The 24,022-nt window shown below is 46.8% G+C and overlaps 1 protein-coding gene across 2 annotated transcripts in view; it reads right to left on the bottom strand.

The window, feature by feature from the left end:
- The window catches only part of LOC134936617 (DNA polymerase beta-like), a 76,039-nt gene that overhangs the window by 23,617 nt on the left and 28,400 nt on the right, over nt 1–24,022 (bottom strand). For both annotated transcript variants that reach the window (XM_063931738.1, XM_063931739.1), the window contains exon 5: nt 13,264–13,322. In XM_063931738.1, the coding sequence (XP_063787808.1) occupies nt 13,264–13,322 (59 nt within the window). The remainder of the gene's footprint in view (nt 1–13,263; nt 13,323–24,022) is intronic.

The raw sequence follows: 24,022 nt of genomic DNA, 5'->3' as shown, positions 1-24,022 counted from the left end.
GTCGTGTCTGCTGAGGAAGTCTGCTTCCCAGTTGTCCACTCCCGGAATGAACACTGCCGACAGTGCTATTATGTGATTTTCCGCCCATCGGAGAATCCTTGCGGCTTCTGCCATCGCCATCCTGCTTTTTGTGCCGCCCTGTCGGTTTACATGGGCGACTGCCGTGATGTTGTCTGACTGGATCAGTACCGGCTGGTTTTGAAGCAGGGGTTTTGCCTGACTTAGGGCATTGTAAATGGCCCTTAATTCCAGAATATTTATGTGCAGGGAAGTCTCCTGACTTGACCATAGTCCTTGGAAGTTTCTTCCCTGTGTGACTGCTCCCCAGCCTCGAAGGCTGGCATCCGTGGTCACCAGGACTCAGTCCTGTATGCCGAATCTGCGGCCCTCTAGAAGATGAGCACTCTGCAGCCACCACAGTAGAGACACCCTGGTCCTTGGAGACAGGGTTATCAGACGATGCATCTGAAGATGCGATCCCGACCACTTGTCCAAGAGGTCCCACTGGAAGGTCCTTGCATGGAACCTGCCGAATGGAATTTGTTCGTATGAAGCCACCATTTTTCCCAGGACTCGTGTGCAGTGATGCACCGATACCCGTTTTGGTTTTAGGAGGTCTCTGACTAGAGATGACAGCTCCTTGGCTTTCTCCTGCGGGAGAAACACTTTTTTCTGTTCTGTGTCCAGAACCATCCCCAGGAACAGCAGGCGTGTGGTAGGAACCAGCTGTGACTTTGGAATGTATAGAATCCATCCGTGCTGTTGTAGCACTTCCCGAGATAGTGCTACTCCGACCAACAACTGCTCTCTGGATCTCGCCTTTATAAGGAGATCGTCCAAGTACGGGATAATTAAAAACTCCCTTTTTTCGAAGGAGTTTCTGCCATTACCTTGGTAAAGACCCTCGGTGCCGTGGACAGTCCAAACGGCAGTGTTTGGAATTGGTAATGGCAATCCTGTACCACAAATCTGAGGTACTCCTGGTGAGGATGGTAAATGGGGACATGTAGGTAAGCATCCTTGATGTCCAGGGATACCATGTAATCCCCCTCTTCCAGGCTTGCAATAACCGCCCTGAGCGATTCCATCTTGAACTTGAATTTTTTTATGTATGTGTTCAAGGACTTCAAATTTAAAATGGGTCTCACCGAACCGTCCGGTTTCGGTACCACAAACAGTGTGGAATAGTAACCCCGTCCTTGTTGAAGTAGGGGCACCTTGACTATCACCTGCTGGGAATACAGCTTGTGAATTGCCTCTAGCACAGCCTCCCTGCCTGAGGGAGTTGTCGGCAAGGCAGATTTGAGGAAACGGCGGGGGGGAGACGCCTCGAATTCCAGCCTGTACCCCTGAGATACTACTTGAAGGATCCAGGGATCCACCTGTGAGCGAGCCCACTGATCGCTGAAATTTTTGAGGCGGCCCCCCACCGTACCTGGCTACGCCTGTGGAGCCCCCGCGTCATGCGGTGGACTCAGAGGAAGCGGGGGAAGAATTTTGATTCTGGGAACTGGCTGACTGGTGCAGCTTTTTCCCTCTTCCCTCGTCTCTGTGCAGAAAGGAAGCGCCTTTGACCCGCTTGCTTTTCTGAAGACGAAAGGACTGTACCTGATAATACAGTGCTTTCTTAGGCTGTGAGGAAACCTGAGGTAAAATTTTTTCTTCCCAGCTGTTGCTGTGGATACGAGGTCCCAGAGACCATCCCCAAACAATTCCTCACCCTTATAAGGCTCTATGTGCCTTTTAAAGTCAGCATCACCTGTCCAGTGTCGGGTCTCTAATACCCTCCAGACAGAATGGCCATTGCATTAATTCTGGATGCCAGCCGGCAAAATATCCCTCTGTGCATCCCTCATATATAAGACGACGACTTATGTTCGCAAAATAGTATCCATGTTTGACAGGGTTACAGACCACGCTGCAGCAGCACTATCTGCAGGTCTCAGTCTAGTACTTGAATGTGTAAATACAGACTTCAGGATAGCCTCCTGCTTTTTATCAGCAGGTACCTTCAAAGTGGCCGTATCCTAAGACGGCAGTGTCACCTTTTTTTGACAAACGTGTGAGCGCCTTATCCACCCTAGGGGATATCTCCCAGCGTAACTTATCCTCTGGCGGGAAAAGGTACGCCATCAGTAACTTTTTAGAAATTACCAGTTTCTTATTGGGGGAACCCACGCTTTTTCACACTTCATTCACTCATTTGATGGGGGAACAAAACACTGCCTGCTTTTTCTCCCCAAACATAAAACCCTTTTTTAGTGGTACTTGGGTTAATGTCAGAAATGTGTAACACATTTTTTATTGCCGGGATCATGTAACGGATGTTCCCAGTGGATTGTGTATATGTCTCAACCTCGTCGACACTGGAGTCAGACTCCGTGTCGACATCTGTGTCTGCCATCTGAGGGAGCGGGCGTTTTTGAGCCCCTGATGGCCTTTGAGACGCCTGGGCAGGCGCGGGCTGAGAAGCCGGCTGTCCCATAGCTGTTACGTCATCCAGCCTTTTATGTAAGGAGTTGACACTGTCGGTTAATACCTTCCACCTATCCATCCACTCTGGTGTCGGCCCCCAGGGGGCGACATCCCATTTATCGGCATCTGCTCCGCCTCCACATAAGCCTCCTCATCAAACATGTCGACACAGCCGTACCGACACACCGCACACACACAGGGAATGCTCTGACTGAGGACAGGACCCCACACAGCCCTTTGGGGAGACAGAGAGAGAGTATGCCAGCACACACCAGAGCGCTATATAATGTAGGGATAAACACTATCACTGAGTGAATTTTCCCCAATAGCTGCTTGTATAAACAATATTGCGCCTAAATTTAGTGCCCCCCCTCTCTTTTTAACCCTTTGAGCCTGAGAACTACAGGGGAGAGCCTGGGGAGCTGTCTTCCAGCTACACTGTGAAGAGAAAATGGCGCCGGTGTGCTGAGGGAGATGGCTCTGCCCCTTTTTCGGCGGACTTTTCTCCCGCTTTTTTATGGATTCTGGCAGGGGTAATTACCACATATATAGCCTCTGGGGCTATATATTGTGGTTATTTTGCCAGCCAAGGTGATATTATTGCTGCTCAGGGCGCCCCCCCCAGCGCCCTGCACCCTCAGTGACCGGAGTGTGAAGTGTGCATGAGGAGCAATGGCGCACAGCTGCAGTGCTGTGCCCTACCTTGGTGAAGACTGAAGTCTTCTGCCGCCGCTTTTCCGGACCATCTTCTTGTTTCTGGCTCTGTAAGGGGGACTGCGGCGCGGCTCCGGGAACGAACACCAAGGACTGGGCCTGCGGTCGATCCCTCTGGAGCGAATGGTGTCCAGTAGCCTAAAAAGCCCAAGCTAGCTGCAAGCAGGTAGGTTCGCTTCTTCTCCACTTAGTCCCTCGTTGCAGTGAGCCTGTTGCCAGCAGGTCTCACTGTAAAATAAAAAACCTAACATATACTTTCTTTCTAGGAGCTCAGGAGAGCCCCTAGTGTGCATCCAGCTCGGCCGGGCACAGAAATCTAACTAAGGTCTGGAGGAGGGGCATAGAGGGAGGAGCCAGTGCACACCAGGTAGTACCAAATCTTTCTTTTAGTGTGCCCAGTCTCCTGCGGAGCAGTCTATTCCCCATGGTCCTTACGGAGTCCCCAGCATCCACTAGGACGTTAGAGAAATAGGATTTTAATACCTACCGGTAAATCCTTTTCTCGTAGTTCATAAGGGATACTGGGGGACACATTAGTACGATGGGGCACAGACGGGTCCAAAGGAGCCAGTGCACTTTAAATTTCTTCAACTGGGTGTGCTGGCTCCTCCCCTCTATGCCCCCTCCCACAGGCAGTTATAGGTAAAAATAGGATTTTGGTACTTACCAGGTAAATCCTTTTCTTTGAATCCATAGGGGGCACTGGAGTACTCTTGGGATATGGACGGCTTAGCAGAAACAAAGGCACTGAATATTTAAATTTAGAACTCTCCACCCCTCCATATCCCCGAGTACCTCAGTGTTTTTTACTGAGCCGAACAGGAACTATAGAGAGGTTGACAATGGAGAATTACCTATAACATAACGGACAACAACAAAGTTGACACATAACGTTACTGACAACGAAACAGTTGACACCATAACCGATAGAACCTTATAATTTGAACCAGTCGGTGAAAATGTGTTACCATAAGATCCCCTGAGCTTAATACAACCCAAGTAAAACTGCTCTGGGTGGGCGTCCAGTGCCCCCTATGGATTCAAAGAAAAGGATTTACCTGGTAAGTACCAAAATCCTATTTTCTTTTTCATCCACTAGGGGTCACTGGAGTACTCTTGGGACGTACCAAAGTTTCCCCCCTGGGCGGGAGAGCTGTTTGACACCTGTAACACTAGGCGGCCAAAGCTAGATGCTGATGCCGCAAACGTATCAAACTTGTAAAAGCGCACAAACATGTGCACTGAAGACCATGTAGCCGCACGGTTAAGCTGCGTCGTAAAAGCTCCACGACCAGCTGCCCATGACGTTCCCACAGAACCTGTGGCATGAGCTATTACTGATGTAGGCGACTGTAACCTAGCCTTAAGGTAAGCCTGACGTATAGTCAGTTTTATCCATCTGGATAAGGTCCACTGAGAAGCTGGCATCCACTTGGCAGCATCAGAGAGAACAAACAACGTATCCGTATTACGAACTGTAGACGTTCGGGACATAAACGCGTAATGCGCGTACCACATTCAGAGTTCCAGAATGTGCTGTCAACACAGGAACTACTATTGGTTGATTGATGTGAAAAAGATGACACTAGCTTTGGTAAGAAATCGGGTTTCGTCCGAAGTTCCTCTCTGTCATCATGAAACACCAAATACGGTGGCTTGCATGACAAGGCACCCAAATCTGAAACACGCCTTGCCGAAGCTAAGGCTAGAAGAAAATTTGTTTTCCAAGTGAGAAACTTTATATCCACTTGCTGTAAGTGTTCAAAATATGAAGACTGTAAGAAATCTAAAACCAGATTCAAGTCCTATGGCGCTGTAGGTGGAATGAATGGAGGCTGAACTCTGAGGACACCTTGGAGAAAGGTGTGTATAGACGGCAATAGAACCAATCGTCTTTGAAAGTAAATTGACAAAGCAGATACCTGCACCTTTAGTGTAGATAAACGCAGTCCTCCATTTAAACCCGTCTGTAGAAATAACAGAAGACGGAATAACTGGAAAGATGATGTCGGAAACTTCCGAGCTTCACACCAACCTATGTAGGCACGCCAAATTCTGTAATAATGAGCTGCCGTAACCGGCTTCCTAGCTCGTAACATGGTTGGTATAACCGATACTGTAATGCCCTCTCTTCTTAAGAGGGCGGTCTCAACAACCACCCCGTCAAATGTAGCTGCGCTAAATAGGGGTAAAAGAACGGACCCTGTTGTAACAGGTCTGAACGTAGTAGGAGCGGCCAAGGATCGTCTGCGAGTAGTCCGCGGAGATCCGAGAACCAAGCTCTCCGAGACCAATGAGGCATCACCAGTATGACTGTGACGGACTCTCTTGTGATCCGTTTTAGCGACTGAGAGAGCAGCGGAAAACGGTGGAAACAGATACACGAGGCTGTACGGGCCCGCGATTGTGAGAGCATCCACCGCCAATGCCCTTGGATCTCTCGTTCCGGACACATACTGGGGCGTTTGTAATTGTTGCGAGATGCCATCAGGTCCACCTGAGGATATTCCACCTGTGGACCAACTTTTGAAACACCTCTGGATTTAATGCCCATTCTCCTGGATGAAAATCCCGACGGCTGAGATAATCCGCTTCCCAGTTGTTCACTCCCGGAATGAACCCTGCCGACAATATCACCTGGTGGTATTTTGGTCAATTGAGGATTCGAGCTACTTCCCGCATTGCCATGCGGCTTCTCGTCCTTGTTGATGTATGCGACTGCAGTCGCGTTGTCTGACTGCACTTGGACAGTCTGAGAGGGAAGCATGTGTAATGCTTGTCGTAGTGCATTGTAAATTGCGCGGAGTTCCAGGACATTTTTAGACAGCAATTTGTCGTGATCCGCCCAGAGACCCTGTCGCTGACAATTTTAAACTATAGCTCCCCAACCTCTGAGACTCACGTTCGCCGTTAGAATTATTCAATTCCAGCCGCCGCCTGCAGTTAAATTGTGAACCTTGAGCCCCAGAGCAGAGACACCCTCGCCCTTGCCGACAACCTCACCCTGTGGGAAATCTGCAGAATGCGAGGCCGACCACTATTGTTGAAATGGACAGGCGGGAAAACTTCCGCACTGAAGCGCTTCGAAAGCCACCACCATTGTTCCTAATAGGGGAATACACAAATGTACCGAGAGTGTGCGTGGCTTGAGCACTTATTGTACCAGATAAATAATCTGTACTTTCTGTTGTAGTAGGGAAATTCTTTGATTTACCGTATCGAGAATCATACCTAGAAATTGAAGTCGTTGAGACGGAAATAGATGCGATTTCTTGAAATTGACACTCCAACCGGGGTGTATGTTATCAGCGCAAGTTGGAGGAGCATCTGCTGAAACTGAGTTTTCATGAGCAGATCGTCTAAGTACGGAACGATAGTCACTGCCATGGATCTGAGATGAGCTATTATCACAGACATCACTCTGGCGAATACCCGAGGCGCTGACGAGAGGCCAAACGGTAGGGCCTGTGTGGCGTATTGCAAAACGCAAGAACCTCTGATGAGGTGACCAAATCGAAATGTGTAAGTACGCATCCTTGAAATCAAGCGCAATCATGCAATCTTGTGGCTTCAAATCTGCAAATACTGACCGCAGAAATTCCATATTCAATCTGTAGTAAGTGACTTACTGATTGAGACAGACGGAGCCCTCCGAAATCGGTACCACAAACAGATGGGAATAACAACCCTGACCTTGTTGATGTACCAGGCTGGAATTAAAAACTGCTGAATCCAGCAGAGACTGAATGGCAATCTGCCAAAAGCCTTCGTCCGACAGAGACAGTCTAGTTTTGACAACAAAAACGCAGTGGCGGAAGACAGCTGTCTTTTAACACTAAATTGCGGATACATCCATCAGTGGATGTCTGGAATCCCGGCAAATGTAACATCTGAAGGCGCGCTACCACAATTGGAAATCCAAAATGGCCTGGGAGCCCGTCAAGCCACTGGCTTGTTGATGATTTTAGCGCCCTGGTGTTACAAGGCGTGGCTGTACCACAGCCTTGACAGGACTGAAGTCTAAAGTGAACGCCGGACCAGAGTATTTCCGTCTTCGTACCAGTGGAGGCAATAGCAGGAAACTAGACTCTCTCCCCTCCGCCTTGGCCTGAGAAATGCATTTGTCAATTTTAGGACCAAACAACTTCTGGCCACCGTATTCTTTTGACCTCTGACTCCGCTTGCCAAGAACGCAGCCAGAGAACCTGTCGTGCTGTAACTAGCGACGATGAAAGGCGAGAAGCGAGCTAACAGCCGGCAGCAGAAGCTGTACATAGCTACTTAGCAGCTTCTCCGATTTGATTAACGATAAGTATAACATGATCGTCATTTTTTCCATACAAAAAGCGCCTTAGTGACCCAAATCTGTTACATCTGAAGGGTCTTTATAAGGTTTGACACAGACGAATCCACCAATGTCGGATTCTCCAATGTAGATGTCACTGTCTTACATTTGAAGGGTCTTTATAAGGTTTGACACAGACGAATCCACCAATGGCAGATTCTGTGTGGAAACGGGTAAATAGAATTAAATCTGGGAGGTATAGAACCGGTTATACGGTTATTTTGCGTTTCTACTAACATCTTATTAAGATCTCCTAAATAAGAGCCCGATTGCTCCTTAGTCTCTGTAAACTTCAGAGACTGACGCACTGGTCATTATCAATGTCTGGGCTGTCAAAAAAAACCCGCACTTGTGACTGCTGGTCTAATGTGCCCTCCTCACCCGTATGTAGCGTCGTGAGGTTTGGCATAGAATTGTCAGATTAACACAGCAGAAACGGTTAACGTATAAGACCAATTAATTAATATTAGATTTGACGGTCTTTTCCGAGACTCGGATCTAACCGCTCGTGTCGAACGGTGGCTAATTGTAATTGCAGCCCAGCCATTACATTTGCGTAGCATAGGAATGAAAACCACACAATAAACAAAGACCGACACTTGCACGCTCAGTAAAAGCGTTACTTAAGGTGTGTAATATATATATATATATATATATATATATATATATATATATATATCCGAAATGCATTCACTTTGCCAGCCTATATAAAAGCTGAAGCAAAAATTCCCACCAACACCCCTGCGCCTCCGGTGGAGTAGTGTTGTAGGACAGGAACGTTCTGGAATTAGAAAGAGGAAGAAACAGGAAGCATGGTTAAAATGGCCCCCATGCCATGCTTACACTGATAATCCCAGATCAGGTTACAATACATTCAGTGTGAATATAGGCTCAATAGTCTATTATACAGGGAGAATCACAGGTTAGGTTATTAATATAACCTATATGAATGTGGCAGCCTGTCATATTTTACTAACATATCTTTCCCTGCAGCAGCGCTGCCTGTGGCTTGTCCCCCCCACCTCCCCCTGTGTTCCGTGTCGCAGCGGGGAGCGGGTGCCGGGAAGCTGACCTTGCAGGGAGGCAGGAAACGTTGTGAGGAGAGCGGCCGAGTTCGCTGGCTGGAGCGGCGTGTAGCGGCTTCCGGCGGTGCTAGTGAGAGCGCTGTGCTGCGGCGGTCTCCCTGGCTTTGAAGTCCGTACAGCGCGGACGGAGCAGCTGGGGCGGGCGCTGTATTAGCGGCGGGTGCGGGCGGCGGTAAAGAAAACGGACCCCACACAGCGGGGCGGCAGCGCGCGCTGACCGCCCCGTTCCCCCCAGCATACCTGGTCTCGTAGGGAGGGCTGCGACGGGGCTTCTATCTGTAAGCTCCGTCCAGCTCTTGTTCCTGGCTGCGACGGGGCTTCTATGTGTAAGCTCCGTCCAGCTGATCACGTCTTCATGGCTGCGACGGGGCTTCTTTCTGTAAGCTCCGTCCAGCTGTTGCAGGAGGCAGTGAGCTGCCTGTGGCTGTGAGGGTGCTCTTTGTGAGGACCGACACGCCATGCGCTGCTTGCAGCGGCACTATCCCGGACCCATGTTTTTCCAGAAACTGGGAAGGGATGTAAAAAAGTAAAAAATGTAAAAGTAAAAATGAAAAATTAATAAAATCTTCAACTAAGTGTGGGAACTCCACACAAGCCTTGTTAGTGCTGTGAGCACTGAAAAAAACACTGAGGTACTCGGGGATATGGAGGGGTGGAGAGTTCCAAATTTAAATATTCAGTGCCTTTGTTTCTGCTAAGCCGTCCATATCTCAAGAGTACTCCAGTGACCCCTAGTGGATGAAAAAGAAACAGTGCCTGAAGGAGAAATTACATACTTGAGAGAAGGAACATAACGACAATAAGCGTGGTGAGATTTACACAACAGCACACCATAACATAACCTGGCCAGCAACATAAAACAGCAACAGCTGAACAGGTAACACAACAGAGAACCTGCAGAAAGTCACCGCACAGAGGCGGGCGCCCAATATTCCTTATGGACTACGAGAAAAGGATTAACCAGTAGGTATTAAAATCCTATTTTCTCTATCATCCATAGGAGATATTGGGGAACACATAAGTACGATGGGGCTGTCCCAAAGCTTCCAGAATGGGCGGGAATGTGCGGAGGCAACTGCAGCACCGCTTGCCCAAACTGCGTATCCTCTTTGACCAGGGTATCAAACTTGTAGAACTTCACAAAGGTGTTTTTCCCCGACCAGGTAGCAGCTCGGCATAGTTGCAGGGCCGAGACTCCACGGGCAGCCACACAGGAAGACCCCACCGATCTTGTAGAGTGGGCCTTCAGAGACTGTGGAACAGGTAAGGCTGCCGACACATAGGTCTGTTGGATAGTCAGCCTAATCCACCTTCGGCAGGAACTGCAGTCTAGTCCTGAGTTCCGCTCTGCTCTCGTAAAAGACCAAGTATGGACTTTTACACGATAAGGCCCCCAATTCCGAGACATGCCTAGCAGAAGCCAGGGCCAGTAACATCACTGTCTTCCACGTGACCTTAATTGATCCCAGACGTAAGCCTTTATCCACTCCAGCCTGCAGGAAACTAAAGGAACCTTCCCAAGTGGAACTCTGCGGACGGATAAGTGCGCTCCTCGCACCAGGAGATATATCTCCGTCAGATATGATGATAGTGTTTTGACGTCACAGATTTTCTGGCTTGCACCATAGTGGCCAGTGATCGCAAAAACGCGCCATAGCGCGAATTTTACCCACATTTGATGTCCGGGGACTCACTTATCTAAAATGGGAGGGTCCCCGGGGACGCGCTCCGCAGCAGCAAATACTCCGGGACTCACATTTAGCAGCTGTACGCGCTCATCTGAATCTCTGAGATCGCGCCAGCCAGTCAGCGGCACGCAGGAGGTGACTGGCTGTTTCCTCAACCAATCACCTCCTGTAGTCTCCAGTCAATCATCCCTGCAGCGTCTCCCGCCAGTCCGCCCACTTTGAATCCTCCTCCCCGCAAACCTGGGCTCCGCCGCCAGCACATGGATGAATCTGTGCTGCAGCGCTGACAGACTGGCCCCGCTCATCTCCACCTCCTCCCTGCTAATATAGTGTCATTAGTGCAGAGATGACACAGGAAGCAGAGTAAGGAAGAGCTGCCCACCAATGTCCCGGCAGCAGAAGAAGAGGAGCCGGAGGGGGACGACAGTGCTGCAGCTGCGGCAGAGGAGAGCGCACCCCTCATCACTGATGAGGAGAAGCAAGAGAATGGGGGGGGGGAGTGGAACTCCGTGCCGGGAGATGGGGAGAAGAAGATCGCTGCTGCTACTGGAGGAGCAGGGGACCCGGAGACCAGCACAGAGTTTGTACACCCGGAAGGTGGCGGGGAATGGCTGGTCATGCTCTCCACCATGTGGTGCAATGGGTCCGTCTTTGGCATCCAGAACGCATGCGGGGTCATCTTCGTGGTCCTGATACAGGAGGTTTGGGTCCAAGGATGATCCTCAGCTCACGTTTAAAACAGGTGATTGGAGCTGGCGGGTGTCCAGACATGGCACAGTACACGGTGCTCTGCCCGAGTGAGGGAGTGGGATACTGTAACATTCACTTCATTAAGAAACCTTTGCCCAATTTTCTATGCTTACACATAAACAGTGTTTATAAGGAAACCTGTCAGTGTCACATAATGTTATTACTGGTGTCTTATTGTCTTATGTTGGTAGAGGTACATGTGCCCAGTTCCCGTGCCAGCATCACTTTAAAAAAGATTGATGGATACAAATACAAAATATAGCATATATATTTCACTATTATATGTAAGCATTCTCATCTTATGTACAGTAGTCACTAGATTATCACACTGCAATCTGGTTACTGCAATGTGCCTCGGTGCTCTACCTGGTGCAATGTGCCTCGGTGCTCTACCTGGTGCATTGTGTATAATGCGCTCTACCTGGTGCACTGTTTATATGTGCTCTACCTGGTGCAATGTGTCCAAGTGTTCTTCCTGGTGCAATGTGTATAACGTGCTCTACCTGGCGCATTGTGTATAACGTGCTCTTCCTGGCTCAATGTGTATAATAACGTGCTCTACCTGGTGCAATGTGTGTAACATGCTCTACCTGGCTCAATGTGTATAATAACGTGCTCTACCTGGTGCAATGTGTGTAACATGCTCTACCTGGCTCAATGTGTATAATAACGTGCTCTACCTGGTGTAATGTGTGTAACATGCTCTACCGAGCGCAGTGTGTATAAGGTGCTCTAGCTGGCGCATTGTGTATAACATGCTCTGCCTGGAGCAATGTGTATAACGTGCTCTACCTGGCGCAATGTGTATAACGTGCTCTACCTGGCGCAATGTGTATAACGTGCTCTACCTGGCGCAATGTGTATAACGTGCTCTACCTGGCGCAATGTGTACAACGTGCTCTGCCTGGCGCAGTGTGCATAGGAGGTTCTACCTGGTGCAATGTGTATAAGCGGCACTACTGTGTGGTGTAATGTGAATTGGCACTATTATGTGGTCATACCCCTTCCCCGTGAAGCCACGCCCCTAAATTTTTGCAGCGCGCCGTAAGCGCGCATTTCCTATACTTTGCGATCTGAAAGGTGGAACACCAATTCCCTTTCTGCCTAAGGGCACCAAAATGTCTAGTTACACCTCTGGTGCAGCGTGTCCTGTATGCTACACAGCCCAGCAGCATTGACACCCCATCCCCCCACCTTGCAACACTTTTGTAGTGTCCAAACAAGATTAAAAAGAACTTTCATTCCGATGGGACCCAGAAAAAGACCGGTAGGACCCAAATTTTTAAAAGTGAGGGGTCGCTGGGACCCACTTTTTTTTTGGCTCAGCGCGATCACTGGTGGCAATGACTTTTTTGGAAAGACCTTTGTGAGCTAGGATGTTCCGCTCAATTTCCATGCTGTCAAACGAAGCCGCCGTAAGTCCTGGTAAACTAACGGCCCATACTGAAGAAGATCCCTTCTTAGTGGCAGAGGCCAAGGGTCTTCTACGGACATGTCCAGAAGAGCCGCGTATCACACTTTCCGGGGCCAATCCGGGGTAATCAGGATTGTCTGCACTCCCTGATGCCTGATTCTCTTGAGCACTCTTGGAATCAACAGAATCGGAGGAAATAGGTAGACCAGCTGGCAAGGCCAAGGCGATGTCAGCGCATCCACTGCGCTCGCCCGAGGGTCTCTGGTTCGTGAGCAATAGCAGCAAAGTTTCTTGTTGAGGCGAGACGCCATGAAGTCGATCTGGTGGAAACCAAGGCAGCAGTAGGGGTGTGCGGCGTTCTGCGGTTGCGACAGCCAACGCGCAGTGCACCGCTGAACAAACAACCCCTCAGGACGGTGGTCCTGCAGCGGGGAAGCTGCTCTGCACCTCGCGAGGCCGGTGACCGTCCTCCCTAACTCCCACGGCGCAGGTATGCTGTTGCCCAGACAGCATACAAAAAAAAACAAAAGTTTTAAAATAAGCTGAAGAAAACTCTGGAGCTAGCAGAGTGTGCATCCTCTCCTGAAGGCACTTTTTTCTAAACTGCCTGTAGGAGGAGGCATAGAGGGGAGGAGCCAGCACATCCAGACAGTGCACTGGCTCCTTTGGACCCGTCTATACCCCATCGTACTAGTTTCCCCCAATATCCCTTATGGATGCTAGAGAAACAGATTTTTACATAAACCATGTAACTGCTTTCTTATGAAAAAGGTAGGGAAAAATGTAACTCACCCGATTCCACTGACTCGCGTTAAGAAATTGATAGAAGAGCCTGTGTCATCTTGACGAATCTGCAAACAGGGTAGAGGTGGTGAGTGCACCGTTCTAACTGGGCTGATCCTGTCTCAGTGCAACCTTTGCAGTCGTTTACTTATCCAAAAAGGATGACTGTCAGTTACGTCAGTGGTAATGAGTGGCTGCTTAACATCTATATCCATGTGAAAACAGTAACATTCACATGGCTATATACGTTCTATGTGATGACCAACAACAAAGATGTGTTTCCTTCACGCCGTACAAATACATTGACACAATGACACAAATGTGTGTACCCTTATTTTGGCAATCAGTGAAGTCATCCCTGATATTTGGTGACTAGTAATATCACACATGCAAAATCTAACCTGGAATCTGGTAAGCGGTGATTGGATAGATGACTCATGTTGAAAACAAAGAATATATGGAATTCACTGTACAGTTGCTGAGTATTTCTCTCATACCCGCATCTTGCTTCATTGAAAACTGAACCTGGGTACCATAAAGAATATTGCATTCCAGTGTAAAAATTACATAGAGCCCCTGAATGACTTTGAATACTATTATATTCTACAACAAGGTTTATGTTCCCATTATCCTGTCTAGTGTAATCTAATAAAAACCAACGGCACAAAGTAGTAATTACTTTGATCACAATTACAGCCATGATTTTGATACCGCTTTCAGATTGCAATGCCGGATCCCACCTGAATTGGAAACAGTCCTTCCACTCAAAGATATGAACGAGATACCGTTCATATCTTCGAGTGTGGAGGCACAAGCGATGAACGATGCGCGGCCCCGCGCTCGTTCATCGCTGGTGCCCAGTCACCTGTGCATGCAGGCCAATATGGACGATCTCGTCCATATTTGCCTGCGCTGCTATGGAGCCGGGTGACGTAAATAAACTTGACTCCCCCGTCACATTCCCCCCCCAATGCCGGGTTGCCCGTCGGCCGTATCCGCCGTCGGGCAGCTTGGTGGCGGATCGCTAAATGTGTAGGGCCCTTGAGAGTGAAGAGTCACCTGGACAGGGATACTACAAAACAATGTACAAAGTTTGCATATTTGGGAAAGGTTTGCAGAGATTGTACACTCCGCAAACCTGGTGTGTCCATTGTGTTACATGGTTCAAGATTTTCTGATCACACAGACAAGAGTGCAGTGGGATTATAGTGGGGAGGATGAATAAGGAGATTTATGGTAGACTTACCATAGTTAAATCTTTTTCTGCGAGGTACAATGGATTCCACAGGGAATAACATTGGGGTGTAAAGTTGGATCTTGATCCGAGGCACCAACAGGCTATAGCTTTGACTGTTCCCAGGAAGCAATGCACCGCCTCCTCTATGGCCCTGCCTCCAGGCACTGGAGCTCAGTTTCATTAACCAATCTAATGCAGTAGCAGGTAAAATAGAGACGGCAGATGTAGGCCACACAGAACCACATTCTCACGACAGGAGAAGGTACCAGCGGCTAATGCCATACAAACCTAAAGAAGCTAAGTGCGTCAGGGTGGGCACCCTGTGGAATTTAGTGTACCTAGCAGGAATAGATTTAACTATGGTAAGTCTACCATAAAACTCCTTTTATGCAGTGGAGTACACTGGTATTCCACAGGGAATAACAGAGGATGTCCTAAAGCAGTTCCTCATGGGAGGGGACACACTGTAGCGTGTACAAGAACCCGGCGTCCAAAGGAAGCATCCTGGGAGGCGGAAGTATCAAAGGCATAGAACCTAAGTAATGTGTTCACTGAAAACCACGTAGCTGCCTTGCACAATTGTTCTGCGGACGCACCACGGCGTGCCACCCAAAAAGCTCCAACAGACCGAGTAAAATGGGCTTTGATAGCAGCAGGAGCTGGGAGTCCAGCCTGCGCATAGGCTTGTGCAATCACCATTCTAATCCATCTGGCCAAGGTTTGCTTATTCGCAGGCCAGCCACGTTTGTGAAAACCAAAAAGTACAAAAAGGGTATCTGACCTCCTGAGGAAGGCAGTCCTCTCCTCATAAGTACAGAGAGCCCGTACCACATCCAAAGATCGTGCTTTGGAGGACAAACCAGAAGAGATAAAGGCTGGAACCACAACCTCTTGGTTAAGATGGAAAGATGATACCACCTTAGGGAGATAACCGGGGCGAGTTCTAACAACTGCCCGGTCACGGTAAAAAATCAGAATTGGTGGATGATAGCACAAAGCGCCTAAATCCAACACCCTCCTAGCAGAGGCAATAGCCAACAGAAAAACAACCTTAAGAGTAAGGCATTTAAGGTCCACCGACTCAAGAGTTTCAAATGGAGACTCTTGCAGGGCATTCAAAACAACCGACATATCCCACGGAGCCACAGGAGGGACATAGGGAGGTTGAATCCGAAAAACACCCTGAGTGAAAGCATGAACGTCAGGAAGAGACGCAATGTTCGTCTGAAACCAAACCGACAAGGCAGAAATATGAACCTTGAGGGAGGCCAGACGAAGGCCTAAGTCCAGGCATTGTTGCAGAATAGTCAAAAGTCTGGAAGTTTTCAAAGTTTATACATCATACTTCTTACCAGCACACCAGGCGAAGTAAGAATTCCAGACCCTATGATAAATCCGTGCAGAAGCTGGTTTATGGGCTTTCAAAATAGTTTGAATAACCGCCTCAGAAAATCCCTTGGCCCTCAGGAGTGAAGCTTCAAGAACGCCGTCATAGCCAGTCTGGCCAGGTCCGGATAGACACAAGGGCCCTGAACGAGAAGGTCTGGGCGTTGAGGAAGTAGAAGAGGACGCTCTATCGAGAGACCCTGCAGGTCTGAGTACCAATGACGTCTGGGCCATGCTGGAGCGACTAGAAGTAAAATTCCTCTTTCTTGCTTGAACTTCCGCATTACCCTGGGCAGTAGTGACACTGGAGGGAACACGTATGGCAGCCGACAGTTCCATGGAATTGCCAGTGCGTTCACGAACGCTGCTTGAGTATCCCTTGTCCTTGACCCGAAGACCGGAACCTTGTGATTGTGTTGAGATGCCATCAGGTCTACATCTGGTAGGCCCCACTTGTCCACTAGGAGTTGAAAAACTTCCGGATGAAGACTCCACTCTTCGGCATGAACGTCTTGACGACTGAGGAAATCCGCTTCCCAGTTGAGGACTCCGGGAATGATCACTGCCGATAACGCTGGCAGATGGCGTTCCGCCCAACGGAGAATTTTTGACACTTCCATCATTGCCATGCGACTTTGAGTGCTGCCTTGATGATTTATTTATGCCACTGTGGCGGCATTGTCTAATTGTACTTGAACAGGCCTCTTCTGTACTAGAGGCAGGGCCAATGTTAACGCATTGAACACTGCCCGCAATTCCAGAATGTTTATCGGGAGGAGAGATTCCTCCCTGGTCCACCGACCCTGGGAGAGAGTGTTGCTCCAACACTGCAGACTGGCATCAGTCGTTAGGAGGACCCAGTTGGAAATCCAGAAGGTACGGCCCCTGCTCAACTGTTGGTCCTGTAGCCACAATCTCAGTGACAGGCGAACCACCGGAGTCAAGGAGATCAGTTGAGACCTTATCCAATGAGGCAGGACGTCCCACTTGGAAAGGATTAACCTCTGCAGAGGACGAGAATTAAATTGAGCGTACTCTACCATGTCGAAAACACGATTAAATGAGGCCTAGTACTTGCATCACCGAGTGTATTGACACTCTTGGGCGAGAGAGGAAGAATCTGATCCTGTCCTGAAGCTTCAGGACTTTCTCTGGAGACAAAAACACTCTCTGGTTGTGTGTGTTCAACAGTGCCCCCAGGTGCACCATGCTCTGAGCAGGGACCAGCGAGGACTTCTTCCAGTTGATGAGCCACCCATGGGCTTGTAGGAATTGGACCGTCAGTTCCAGATGACGGAGAACCTCTTGGGAGTTCGCCAGGATCAGCAAGTCGTCCAGGTACGGCAGGATCCTCATTCCCTGACGGCGGAGAAGGGCCGTCATTACGGCCATGATCTTGGTGAAGATCAGAGGGGCCGTGGTCAATCCAAAAGGCAAGGTCTGGAATTGATAATGTAGGTTGCCAATAGCAAACCGCAGATATTGCTGATGTGAGATGGCAATAGGTATGTGTGGGTAAGCATCCTGTATGCCCAGGGATATAGTCCTTGGCTTCCATGGCCAGCACAATAGAGCGCAGAGTTTCCATACGGAATTTGGATACTCTCACAAATTTGTTCAAAGATTTGAGGTTGAGTACAGGCCGGAAGGACCCATTTGGTTTCAGAACTAGAAACAGGGTCGAATAGTAACCCTTGCCTCTCTGAGACAGAGGTACCGGCACTACCACTCCTGTGTCCAGGAGGGATCGTACAAGTGTAGAGCTTGCGCTTTTAACGGATCTGAAGGGATAACCGTCGTGCAATACTGGCGAGGAGGATGTCTCTTGAAAGAGATTGTGTACCCATGACAGACAACTTCCCGCACCCAGGCGTCTGAAGTGGTCCTTAACCAGGCCTGAGTGAACTGCAGAAGTCGGCCTCCCGCCCTGGGGTCCCCCAGGGGGAGGCTCGCCCCGTCATGCAGCAGGCTTTTCTGCTTTGGAAGCAGGCTGACGGGCGGCCCAAGATTGTTTAGACTTGGGCTTAGTGGTCTTGGAAGCACGAGCCTGTCTCGGGTACGCCTGACCTTTTGCTTTCCCTGGAGGTCAAAAGGAATGAAAAGTGGTACTTTTAGCCTTCGGAGCAGGAGTAGTACTTGGAAGGAACGCAGTCTTAGCAGTCGCCAAGTTAGACACAATCTTGTTTATATCCTCCCCGAATAATATGTCTCCCTTAATAGGGAGCACCTCCAAGGTCTTTCTGGAGTCCAGGTCCACCTTCCAGGACCTCAACCACAGAATCCGGCGAGCCAGGATAGACGTAGTAGACACTTTGGCCGCCATTACGCCTGCATCAGAGGCCACCTCCTGAATATAGTGGGAGGCTGTGGTAATATAGGACAGATATTGTCTGGCAGTGTCAGAAAAATCCTGAGGCAGCTCATCCTCTATTATAGAAAAAGAGAGAGACCCTGTGGCGCAGATATGGTATAAAATACAATACAGTCCCTTTAAATTTCCCTTGCTGGGGATAGAAGATTTCTTCCAAGAATGTCGTCCTTCTCTCCAGGGGTTCACTCCAAGTATTAGCCTCAAAATAGGAGGAAAATATTCTTAGTGTAACACTGTGGGGTCTGGGTGGAATACACTTTAAGATATATGATGTTGCACTCACATTTTATAATAATTAAATATGCCCATCATCCTCCATATGTCTGTTTCTCCTTCTCCGCCAAATGTGTGGCTCAAATAAAGAGAAATATTTAGTGCAACACTGTTGGTTAAAAACTAAAACTGAATTTATTACAGAATTGCACTCACATTAAATAAAACATAACAAAGCATATAGAACCTCCTCAATAGGGTAAGATGATTCTCACGACAGATAGATTCGGAACCAGCCGGTCCAACCGTCAAAGGAAGATATCACCGTTCCCAAGATGTTTCCAGAGGTAAGTCCAAAAGTCCAGAGTCCAAAGAAATCCACCTGCTTTACGCGTTTCGGACTTAGAAGTCCTTCATCAGAAGCATGGTGGAGTACAAACTGAATGGGTTTTTATACCCACAAACATTATGAAGACCACCCCCACCCCACCTGAGAATGGGCGCCCAGATTCAAACCAGCCAATGAAAGAAGCAAAACGGAGCCGTACTTCACATTACATCACTTCCGGTTTCCGGATGGATGCGTTCCACCGTGTTCCATACATATGTACGCGTGCCGTCCGCTCGCTTCCGGTATTACCCGGAAGTTGTATTTGCGTTCCACCGCGTTCCAATGTGGCGCTTCTTAGAGCTTCCTCCTTTACTTTAATTCGAAAGCATAGCGGTGACAGTTACCATGGTCACGTAGTTGACATTTACTGGCGGCTCAGACTCTCATGGGGTGAAAGTGGTCAATGATGATACATAATCTATAAAATATACCAAAAAACATAATTAGTTATACAATAGGGGAAACTATAGGAAATGCTTGAGCTCAAAATCCCCATTCAAACCTCTGGGGACCAAAGATTTTAATACGTAAATCCACTTCATTTCAGCTTTGGAAAGCCTAAGATCCACATCCCTTGTTTTCCAATTATGTTGGACTATTTGAATGCCCCAAAAGGATTTAACATGACACTCATTTGATTGATGTTTTTCTTTAAAATGGGCCGATAGTGTATGTAACTCTAAGCCCTTTTTGATATTATATATGTGCTCTGCCATCCTAGTTTTTAGATTTCTAGTTGTTTTACCAACATAAATTAAATTGCAGGTACATTGTATAACATAAATAACATTCTTAGAATTGCATGTTATAAAATCCCTTATGGGATAGGTTTTACCATTAACTGCAAATTCTTTTATTTTAGAGGGGTTGTTTTTCGTAGTCGTCCTGCACATTAGACAGGATCCACATCGATGAAAGCCTTGTATTCTAAGGCTACTGCGTTTCACTTCATCAATGCTACTGCGTACCAATTTATTTTTTAAATTTGGTGCTTTCCTATATATGAAGGAAGGTTTACATGGGAGCTCCTTTCCAATTACAGGATCCTTAAGAAGTAAAGACCAATTTCTCTTAATGCATTTTTCTATTTCTTTAGAATTAGAACTGTATCTCTATTAAATTTTCGAATTTTCCTTTCTTTCAATTCTCGAGTTTCTTTATTTATTTTTCTCATTATCTCCTCCTCAGATGATTTAAAGACATTCTGATCTTTAAAAGGACCAATTAGAATGAAAAGATTATTGATTTCCTCATTTAAAGATTTCAATAATTTCTTTCGTTCTCTGAGAATGAGATCAATCAATTTATGGGAGCATTGGTCAAGCATAGCTTGCCACTCATTGGAGAAAGTCTCATCAACCCCATTAAGGGATGGTGGTTTTATAATTTGAAGACCTTTTGGTATTAAATTTTCAGTTTGATATTTATCTAATGTTATGACTTCCCACCATACTCTATTTTCCCTTAACATGGTAGTTTCCAATTTTTTACTCAGACTGTAGAGATCTTCATTACTACATTCTTCCTCTATATTAGAGGTTTCAAAAATATTCTTAACAGATTCATTTCGACAATCCCGAAATGCAAACATGTTTGCTGCAGTACTTGATTGGTGATAGTGACAGATAACACGGAAGACAGGAAAACACCAAAGAAGCCAATTGCGCAAACACCACAAGTGCAGCCCAGGTCAACTCAAAATGGCTCACCACACCATAACCAATGCATACAATAGAAAAAGAATGGAACAGAAAAGGACCTTCAGACTTTTTGTAATTCTTTAAATATTAATGATTTTAATATTTCTCTTACCTTTCAAATAAGTACAAGGGAAATAGTCTTTTTGGATTTGTTGATCTATACAACAAATGGTAAAGTTCAAACAAAGAACTACCGTAAGCCCACTGACTGTAATAGTTATATTTATAGGGACAGTCAGCACCATGATAATTGGCTTAGTGGCATCCCTTTTGGGCAGTATAGTCGTATTAAGAGAAACTGCTCAGAACCGGAGATCTGTAAAGAGCTTATAAAAGAAACCAAGGGACGTTTTTTGGAAAAGGGGTATACTTTAGAGGAACTCAACAAGGCAGAAGATCGCATTGATAAAATAGAAAGAACTGATCTACTAAAGGATAAACCAAAAGTATTGAATGACAACACCTATACATGGGCATTTATTAGTAGATACAGTTCTAATTCTAAAGAAATAGAAAAATGCATTAAGAGAAATTGGTCTTTACTTCTTAAGGATCCTGTAATTGGAAAGGAGCTCCCATGTAAACCTTCCTTCATATATAGGAAAGCACCAAATTTAAAAAATAAATTGGTACGCAGTAGCATTGATGAAGTGAAACGCAGTAGCCTTAGAATACAAGGCTTTCATCGATGTGGATCCTGTCTAATGTGCAGGACGACTACGAAAAACAACCCCTCTAAAATAAAAGAATTTGCAGTTAATGGTAAAACCTATCCCATAAGGGATTTTATAACATGCAATTCTAAGAATGTTATTTATGTTATACAATGTACCTGCAATTTAATTTATGTTGGTAAAACAACTAGAAATCTAAAAACTAGGATGGCAGAGCACATATATAATATCAAAAAGGGCTTAGAGTTACATACACTATCGGCCCATTTTAAAGAAAAACATCAAATCAAATGAGGGTCATGTTAAATCCTTTTGGGGCATTCAAATAGTCCAACATAATTGGAAAACAAGGGATGTGGATCTTAGGCTTTCCAAAGCTGAAATGAAGTGGATTTACGTATTAAAATCTTTGGTCCCCAGAGGTTTGAATGGGGATTTTGAGCTCAAGCATTTCCTATAGTTTCCCCTATTGTATAACTAATTATGTTTTTTGGTATATTTTATAGATTATGTATCATCATTGACCACTTTCACCCCATGAGAGTCTGAGCCGCCAGTAAATGTCAACTACGTGACCATGGTAACTGTCACCGCTATGCTTTCGAATTAAAGTAAAGGAGGAAGCTCTAAGAAGCGCCACATTGGAACGCGGTGGAACGCAAATACAACTTCCGGGTAATACCGGAAGCGAGCGGACGGCACGCGTACATATGTATGGAACACGGTGGAACGCATCCATCCGGAAACCGGAAGTGATGTAATGTGAAGTACGGCTCCGTTTTGCTTCTTTCATTGGCTGGTTTGAATCTGGGCGCCCATTCTCAGGTGGGGTGGGGGTGGTCTTCATAATGTTTGTGGGTATAAAAACCCATTCAGTTTGTACTCCACCATGCTTCTGATGAAGGACTTCTAAGTCCGAAACGCGTAAAGCAGGTGGATTTCTTTGGACTCTGGACTTTTGGACTTACCTCTGGAAACATCTTGGGAACGGTGATATCTTCCTTTGACGGTTGGACCGGCTGGTTCCGAATCTATCTGTCGTGAGAATCATCTTACCCTATTGAGGAGGTTCTATATGCTTTGTTATGTTTTATTTAATGTGAGTGCAATTCTGTAATAAATTCAGTTTTAGTTTTTAACCAACAGTGTTGCACTAAATATTTCTCTTTATTTGAGCCACACATTTGGCGGAGAAGGAGAAACAGACATATGGAGGATGATGGGCATATTTAATTATTATAAAATGTGAGTGCAACATCATATATCTTAAAGTGTATTCCACCCAGACCCCACAGTGTTACACTAAGAATATTTTCCTCCTATTTTGAGGCTAATACTTGGAGTGAACCCCTGGAGAGAAGGACGACATTCTTGGAAGAAATCTTCTATCCCCAGCAAGGGAAATTTAAAGGGACTGTATTGTATTTTATACCATATCTGCGCCACAGGGTCTCTCTCTTTTTCTATTGTATGCATTGGTTATGGTGTGGTGAGCCATTTTGAGTTGACCTGGGCTGCACTTGTGGTGTTTGCGCAATTGGCTTCTTTGGTGTTTTCCTGTCTTCCGAGCTCATCCTCTATTGCCTGAACCCATGCTTCAATACCTTTCGCAGCCCAGGAGGCTGCCATAGTAGGTCTATGTACAGCACCGGCAAAGGAGTAAATAGACTTCAGGCAACCCTCCACACGCTTATCAGTCGGTCCCTTCAGTGAGGCGACGGTGGTGACAGGCAGAGTAGGGGGCAGAACAAGACGGGCGACATGAGAGTCCACCGGCAAAGGAGTCTCCCATTTGTTACTCAACTCCGCAGGGATAGGATAACGAGTTAGCATCCTTTTAGAGAGGGAGAACTTCTTTCCTGGAGACTCCCAGAGTTCCTGACGTATGTCAATTAAAACGTCAGAATGTGGTAAAACTACTTTAGCAACCTTCTGACGTTTGAACTTGTCAGGTTTCTTAGAAGTAGCAGAAGGCTCGATCTCATCCTCAGTCTGGAGAATCAGCTTGATAGCCTCCACTACTTCAGGATCATCAACCTGTGTTGGAGAATCCTCATCAGAAGGAACTGTATCAGTGTCTGATGGGTCAGTATATTCCCCACCCTCATCGGAGGAATTAATCCGAAATATTAGTGGACTGTGAGGAAGAAATGGCCCGCTTAGATGACCCCTTGGCCCCAGATGGGTGTGGGGGTAGACTTTTGTCTAACCAAAGATTGATTTAATTGTTGCAATTGGGTAGACAGCTTATCCACCCAGGGCGGATTTACTACAGGGACAATATGTGGCTGTAATGGCACAGGAGGTCCCACAGGGGGCGTAAGATGTGTTACAAGTGTAGTCAGCATACTTGAAAACGCCGCCCAAGGTCGGTCCTGATTAGCCACAGGTGCAGCAGGTGTACCAGGAGATGTATGGCACCCAGCGCCTGAACCAGCAGTTAACACTTCCCCCACCGGTAAATCCGTGGTGACAACACTGCAGGATGCAGGAGCGTCCGTGGATTTCCCGCCCTGTGTGGCAGACATTATAGGGAATGTAGCCTTAGAGAGTGTAACAGTACAATTTAGCCAGACAAATACAATACCTGCAAATAACCCCCTGTGCTATGTGACAATAAATATAGAGCACAAACAGAGGATTTAGGCGGTGTATAATATATATATATATATATATATATATATATATATATATATATATATATATATATATATATATATATATATATATATATATATATATATATGACCCTGACGCACCTAGCCCCCCAGGGTACAGAATAGTGATAGCAATTGT

The sequence above is a fragment of the Pseudophryne corroboree genome, chromosome 6 (assembly GCF_028390025.1).
Source record: "Pseudophryne corroboree isolate aPseCor3 chromosome 6, aPseCor3.hap2, whole genome shotgun sequence".
NCBI lineage: Eukaryota > Metazoa > Chordata > Amphibia > Anura > Myobatrachidae > Pseudophryne > Pseudophryne corroboree.
The sequence above is the reverse complement of the archived record's forward strand: the minus strand, read 5'-3'. Positions and strand labels throughout refer to the sequence as shown.